Source organism: Sphaeroforma arctica (genome assembly GCF_001186125.1).
Source record: "Sphaeroforma arctica JP610 unplaced genomic scaffold supercont1.91, whole genome shotgun sequence".
Classification (NCBI taxonomy): Eukaryota; class Ichthyosporea; order Ichthyophonida; genus Sphaeroforma; species Sphaeroforma arctica.
The window spans coordinates 21,896-29,395 of record NW_014040467.1 but is presented as its reverse complement, the minus strand read 5'-3'; the positions used below and the strand labels follow the sequence as shown (position 1 = coordinate 29,395).

General features: G+C 42.5%; 1 protein-coding gene across 1 annotated transcript in view; it reads right to left on the bottom strand.

Annotated features, from left to right (window-relative positions):
* SARC_02095 (hypothetical protein) overlaps window positions 1-7,277 on the bottom strand; it is a 7,680-nt gene extending 403 nt beyond the window's left edge. Inside the window, exons 1-16 of the mRNA XM_014304148.1 lie at window positions 7,160-7,277; window positions 6,682-6,837; window positions 6,034-6,261; window positions 5,644-5,811; window positions 5,123-5,233; window positions 4,500-4,686; window positions 4,012-4,076; window positions 3,695-3,826; window positions 2,914-3,068; window positions 2,706-2,752; window positions 2,257-2,394; window positions 1,984-2,067; window positions 1,490-1,721; window positions 782-923; window positions 530-590; window positions 163-283 (exon numbers count right to left, since the gene is read on the bottom strand). Coding sequence (XP_014159623.1) covers window positions 163-283; window positions 530-590; window positions 782-923; window positions 1,490-1,721; window positions 1,984-2,067; window positions 2,257-2,394; window positions 2,706-2,752; window positions 2,914-3,068; window positions 3,695-3,826; window positions 4,012-4,076; window positions 4,500-4,686; window positions 5,123-5,233; window positions 5,644-5,811; window positions 6,034-6,261; window positions 6,682-6,837; window positions 7,160-7,174 — 2,042 coding nt within the window. The 5' untranslated portion in view covers window positions 7,175-7,277. The remainder of the gene's footprint in view (window positions 1-162; window positions 284-529; window positions 591-781; window positions 924-1,489; window positions 1,722-1,983; window positions 2,068-2,256; window positions 2,395-2,705; window positions 2,753-2,913; window positions 3,069-3,694; window positions 3,827-4,011; window positions 4,077-4,499; window positions 4,687-5,122; window positions 5,234-5,643; window positions 5,812-6,033; window positions 6,262-6,681; window positions 6,838-7,159) is intronic.
* Window positions 7,278-7,500: the final 223 nt, after the last annotated feature.

Below are 7,500 nucleotides of genomic sequence, written 5' to 3'. Positions count from 1 at the left end.
ACGAATGCGAAGCTGCAGCCGTCGCTATAAATGCTAGAAACTCACGGCAAACACTTTCTGCGGATCTTCGAGTTACCCTTTTGCATACGGTATATATTCAGCGATATCAAAACAAATGTTCGTGCGTGCAATTCTAGCTTTAGATACAATCTGACTACATACCCTGTGACCCATTCCACCGCTTCACCATTCGCGATGGCAAACTCCTGGGCATCCTTCAACGATTGCGGTAGCGATAGCCGTGGCTCAAAGGACAAGTGGTGCACACTCGGCGGCTTAGGCTCTGCACGGCGAAGACATTCATACTTAGTGTACTGACCCATACATGCAACAATATGTATGTTATTAAGTGCAGCTGCAGTTAAAGTGTGTATGAGTAATATTGTCTCACTTCTGAACCAGTTTCAAACAATCTGTATTGGCTTAACGAGTAGTGTTTTGGGTTTGATATGCATACTACACGCCGCAAAGACGATATATATATCAAGCAATAACTTAACAGTGATGTGATGGATTCTGATATACTTACCCCAAACATCGGTCAGTGGTCCTTTTGTATTTCCTCCTTGTGCTGCAACAGCCCTTTGGATCTGATTTATAGAGAGTGAGTAAGGATTATGTTGAACTTTTCAAATCATATATCGTTCAATTGTTGGCTACTATTTCGTTTTCAAATTAACGAAAATCATCAAACGAGGTGCGTGGCGTGATAAACTATGAGAACCTTACGCAGACAAGGGCAAGTTTTCGTCTAGTTCTTCGCAGTATAAGTACCGATTACCTTGTCAATCAAGTTTGTGTATTGCCGAAAGGCCACATTTCCTTTGCCGACATGGACTTTCTCATCTTCCACAGGTCGATGGATATACTGTAGCACTGGCGACACGGCTTGGTGGGTGAGTGAACTCAGAACAGACGCCCATCTATGTGTATTAATGGGAACACGCGAGAACAAATGAGTACGTCTATGAAGTGTACATTGCGTATGTAGCTGCAGAGATGAAGTAAAACATTCTCACATCTCACAGCTTGTGGGTTTGTGAAATAAGATTTGCCAACCTGTGTCGCTGCGCACTTAGCCCACATTCGAATAAGCATACCATCGATATGTAATTTTGAGTAAAAAAAAAAGTCTGTATGTGGCTAATGATGGCGCACTATCTTCTAAGTATGAATGTGATGGATTTAATGAATGAAGAGTGTACCAATCATTCACTTCATTAACTCACAAGATAAGAAAATCAAATAGCGCCATCCAAGAGATCGAGAAAATGTACAGGACTACAGTGGACTGCACACACAAGATGAAAGCTACACGGCTATGGTGCTCAACACACAAACACACGAAGGCTTCACCCGAGTATGCCGACCAGTATAAATTCAATTTTGGGGAACTTCGAAATTCATATATAACTTTGCACCATATCCGACACTTGTCACCGAACGATAGGTGGGATAGGAGGACTGTCAATATCAGTGGTGCACGCACCCATTCACTGTGAAGTCATTCTCTGAGCACCACAGATGCGTGAGTGTTCTATTCTTGTCCAGTGCCACCGCTAGATCGTATGCCAGTGCATCTCCCACGGCATTATCGCGTATGTCTAGGTGTGTGATAGTCTTGCACTCGCCCAGGGCCCGCATGCAGCCGATCAGAGCCTTGCAGAAGCCTCCTCTCAGCGACAGGCGGCGCAGGTTGGGACAATTACCCATGAGTATTTCTGCGCGATGGATCAAAAGTATAGGTGAGGTCATATTGGGAGAGCTGTTCGACGCACTGAGACTACAAGCAGACATAACCTTGAGGCTTTATTTCTTATCTAAGATCGTTAGAACAACACACATGTATTGTATTGTGGTGGATTAAAAAGCACGCAAGCTCAATCTCGAACTTGCAGTCGTTTCAATTTTTCTCTCGTGCATGCCACCAGAACTCTTTCAAATTCTGGGTCGTTCTGTGTGGCGTGCATGCGTGCAACATACCTAAAGAGATTGCCAGAGGTGCATCCGCCCCCTTTTTCGTACTGGCGGTATATCCACTGGTGCCTCCGCCGGAACCAGACGTTTCTGCATGAACATTGAATTTTTTCGATGAGTCCTGAGGATTCAAGCTCATATCGGATCGAGGTGGTATTCACCATACCGTGATGTAAGTACACAATTTCAGAACCATAACACTTATTACATTCCATCTAAGGAGTGGATCACTATTTTGTCGTTGCAGATAGAACTAGACATGACTAATATTAATTGTACCTTTGCAGCATCCATCCAACACCAGAGTCACCAAATTCTTGCATGTGCTGGCCACATCGTTGAGGAGCACTGCCAGGTCTACCTCACTGAACTGGCATCCCGAGAGATCTATGTGTTTGAGCAGGTGCGTGTCCACACCTACGTGCACGTTTAGGATTTTCAGATACTTGAACGACTGCATCGTGATTGTACAAGAATGTAGCTGCACCCTATACTGTCTGTGTGAGAGCATATTTCGCACCCAGCTGATAATAAACTATTCACTCTTGTAGGAAATGAGCGGCGCATTATGCACAAACCTGACTAGAGTATACAGAACGCAAACATGAAACCTCGAGCGTACGGAAACCGACGTTATTAAGTTGCAGCAAATATCCGATGAATAGAAGACTCTCGTTGGCGACAACACTTCACGAATCTCGATGGGCTATGAAGATTAACCCACATACCCTGGAGTGTAGACACAAGCTGCCGTCCATCCGCTACACCAGTCAATCTGAGAGTTGAAATCAAAACGTGAGCATACTTTAGGTCCCAATCATTTCTGTATTTTGCATCTACCTATGTGTAGCTATTCCTTATGAGGTGCATAGGTTGATAAATCACACACGAACAGCAATACGGCAGGTGAATTCGACAGCTTCCTCATAATAATACCGAAGTGTGGCCTCAGTGATGCGTGGATTTCGCAGGAAAGCTCTAATCAAAGGCATAATGTTGTCTTCTTTGCCTGACCCGTCAGCTGTGCTTTTTGTACCGTCCGACGACAACCCCAGAACACTGATCGTATTAGATTTGGTCAACGTCTCTTTCTGTTGATAAATATAAGAAGGTTTTATAGATTTTAAGTTTTGTCAATGGATTTTGAATTATAAACTCGTAGTAGAGAAAGTATTTTACGACTTGCACTCAACTAATTGGCTTCATTCTAAAGATTATATAATGGAAGTATGAGTGGGGTTACACAGAGTGACAGAGTGTTTTCAGTCAGGTCGATGATATTGCAAGAAAGAGAAATTATGTTTGCAGTATGAGCTATTCCGGTACTTATCTACCCAATTACTGTACTTGCAATGAACTATGGAGCGGCCTTTGGTGGGACAATATAAATTCGCACGGCCTTATAGCCGATAGAGGTACGTTCTTATAGTATCATTTATGTAAACGGAGTGCACAATTTGGGATTCTGTAGAATCTGAGTTTTAATTCCTAGACTAGATTGAGGGTAAAAATCGTAACTTCAGGCTTTGGTGTTGTTCCTATACTTGGGTCGTCTACCTCTACACATCTCTGTTGCTTCAGTTGCAAGCCAAGATTCACTCAGATCATTCATCATAGAGAACCCTTTCAATGACGCAAATATATTACTCAAGAGTCCAGACAACGCGTCCTAAAGCCTATATAAAAATAAACTTTTAAATTAAGTAAATGAACTTACCAGAGTGTATAGTCTATCTTCAGTCATCTTTCTGCTGCATCCACGAGCGTCGAAGTTTTTGAGACATCCCAAATCCCACAGCCCTTGCGCGATGGTGTGCATGTTAATATCTGTATTCTCCATCTCGAGGACCTATAAGAATGACAATTACATGCGCATGAGAAATATCCTGCACCGCAGTCTCATATTTCTGTAGCAGTAGCGCCGATGAGTTATAATCGCCTGCAGTTATTTCGATAAATACCATTCGTTAATCATAAATAGTTAATGGTATATGCTTTGAAATGTTACCCAACTGAGAGCGTGTTCTGACACACCTGTAGCGCTGCAGAGGTATTTGCAGCGGACATCCATTGCTGAAGCGCACTAGACCCGAGATCACCTGCATAGTAGTACGAACACACCGCAAAATAAGCATCACGAGTACACTAATGGTTACAATTGAGATCTGCAGTTGTGGTACACAATCCACGCGCTTCTGACTTTCTTCGCCTGGACAGACCGATAACGGAACAAAAAAAACCACAGCACCAGAGGAGAACGCTTTCTTTGTTGAAAACAAAAAGTCGACCTTTTTTGTTTAAAATGCTTAGAGATTACATGAAGGTCAATGAATAACTTTGAACTCCCTACAAGTACGAGTGATCTTTTTCAAATATTGCTGGAGAAATAAAGTGTCACGAATACGCCTCGAATTTGATAGTATACACCCTGAAAGCTTCTAAGTCTAGTAGGATATGTCATAGTCAAAGTGTACATATTGACAACAAAGCAAAGTAACCCAAGTATACCAAGAATACTGTACCAAGAATATTGTCCGAAAGCGTCAGTTGCTTAATAGTGGCTGATGCACCCAGATTGCACCTCATCGCATGGCAGAATGAAAGCATTTTCTTATCATCTATTCCGCTCGCAGCGAAATCGAGTGCTTTAATACCATATGGCCATACTTTGATTGCCTCACACAATCCGGCCACTGAATGAGCGCCCAACTGCAGCGTAAATAAAATTAGCCGACATGTGAGCAGAGTTGTGCGGCATATACCAGATCTAGTATGTGCACTTTCCTTCTTCGGTATCAGGTATGCACTGTTTTCTAATTCATATTATAGATCTATACTTCCTCCGCAGACTTGGGTAGAAACTTTACATCGCACACGCTACACACGGCACGCACACGAACGAAACAAGCAGCCGGATGCAAATATCACATCATAGCAATTCAATCGCATGTTCCTTAAGGTCAAAATATCTGCATGCGGCACCCCTGGTCTCGAAAAATCGAATGCCAACTAGTAGCACGTCTACTGTAACGTAATTTCGCAGATTGAGAATACCTGCCCTACATATACACATTGTACGAAGTACTCGCATACAGTAGCCACGTCACCATCTCTCCACAAGCTGTACTTCCATTATTGGACATACCTTACTCCCGGCAAGACAGAGGTCGTTCACCATGTGCTGTGTGTTGGTCTTTAGTCCATTGAAAAAAGTGGCCCAGCTACATCCGCTGTTGCGCATTTCAATTTTCTCCAACTGAAGTGTCCATGTAGAACGCAAATGATGGACTTCGTTATTCCCAGCGGGCGTAAACACTTATGATAGTAAAATTTTTATCGATCAATGCACATCACATAGATCCATAAAACAATTCAATAACAATAAAGCATCCTGCTAGGAAAGGGGCTATGGCAGCAACAACCGAAATTATATTAATGTGTGGAATAGTCGCGGCTTCTCCAAGTGCCTTGATCGATTCTTGACAGTAAACTCATACATTTACCACAGGTAATTCATTCATGTTGTACAAGACCAGCAGCGCTTATCAATCTCAGGGCCTTGTCGTGGCCCACGTCCACCCGATCCCAAATAAACGGCGTGCCAGAAGTATCAATAAAATGCAATACTATACAAAGTCAATGTGTGCCATAGAGTTGTGCACATACTCTAGTGTTCGTAGTCACGACTTGCGCCATAATGGAAGCAAGATTCCTGTCCATCATCGAGGCTTCGAGAGCAACCACCCCTTCAAAGAATGTGTTGTATCGCAGAGCCAGTAGAATGGGTTCTAGCGGCACACAGTCTGGGGAAGCAGCATCTAGCACCCCAGGCATCTGATTAGTGGAGGTATTGATAGAATATAACCTTTTAGTCCAGAGCGATAATGCAACTGATCAAAAACGACTGGCTTTGGTCTAATCAATGTAGATACAATAAGCATGCGTCAAAATCAATTTATAACAAGATGAATTCGACTACTCCAAATTAAAACAGTGTACAGCTCTGACTTTGTAAGACTCAAAAATATTCCCATAATATCGAGCGCATTCACAGACCTCATCCAGTGTCACTTCGGTCAGCCCTAAGCGGTAAATACCGTCTATATATCGGTGAACATTCGGGTGAGGCTTCAGCCCCAGCCAATCGCAATGAGCTTCGTACGTCTCTATGTAATGGCCACATTTCTGAGGCTTAAATTTGCCAAGAGGCAAAAGCACTGCATCACGCTGCACTACACGAATAATAAGGACGTCGTCGAATCCGTATAGACTATCACGGATTCCCTATTGACGAGGTGAAAGTGTGGGGTCAGGACGCTATCAGGGTCGTACAAGCTTCTGTGCACCGAACGAGCTTTTTATGTGGGGGAAATGACTTTGATATTGAATTGTAATCGTGTATGAAAGCCAATCAAAGGTCATAAAGGAAAAGTGGTAGCGTGTCAAATGTCTATCCGCACTGTGATACAGTCATCAAGCTCAATAGATGAAATAAACAGGAAAATATGACTGAGTTTCTTCCATCGATATTTTGTTGCAAGAATAAAGGCACCGTCGATATTTTTTGCAAGGATAAAAAGGTAATTCATCGCTTTGTCAGGTTTCACGATTTGGTAGTTGTACACATTCTCCGTGATGTTCACATTGTTTATGTTGCACATAACCTTAAACAAAAAGAGACCATTCGTTTGTGCTATCTCCTACCTCGCGTATCGCACGCAGAATAAGCGGTATATCAAAGCTTCGAACGAGGGTGTTTTTCTCAGTCTTGCCCCTATCCAGCTTATAGAAAATCTGCATGGTGGTCGGATCATTCGTGGCCATGTCGTATATGTCATAGAAGTGGATGACTTTGACGACCTGTTAAATTGGAAGGGTACGGAAAACGGTCGTGATCGTGAGCACATAGCGCGCCAATGCCCAGATGAAATAAACCGTTCTGTGTGTGCTTGTATGTTCGAACCCGGTTAATTCAACCCCGGAAGAAGGCCAGTTCAACAGATGTCTTTGTTTGGGATGTTCATGCAAAACCCAACATGAACAGGAATCGCGTTCATCATATACTTTAGCGCGGCGTAGCATTGGTGCATTAGTATAAGCACAATTTAATGGCACGTGCGCAACACTAATATACACATGCTTAACCGTTGCCTAAAACAAAACTTTCAACTCTATTTCATACCGCCCGACCAGCCATGGCCTTTTTTCCAATCTGCCAGACACGGAAGCGGCCCACAACAATCAATCTCTTCTCTCCTTTGGAGTACCCGTCTTTCTGTTCCTTGACAGACTGAACAAGAATCAAGTAGAAATGTGTTTTTACCACAGATGAGATGCAAATTTCCAAAATTGAGAAAGCAGTCGAAAAATTATCAGCAATGCATACATTTACGTTAACTACATAAAAATACGTTCGTTAGTATATAAAAGAGTAATCCATTTATACACAAGTATATATATATATATAGATATATATATATATATATATATATATAGTGTGTGTGTGTGTGTGTGTGTGTGTGT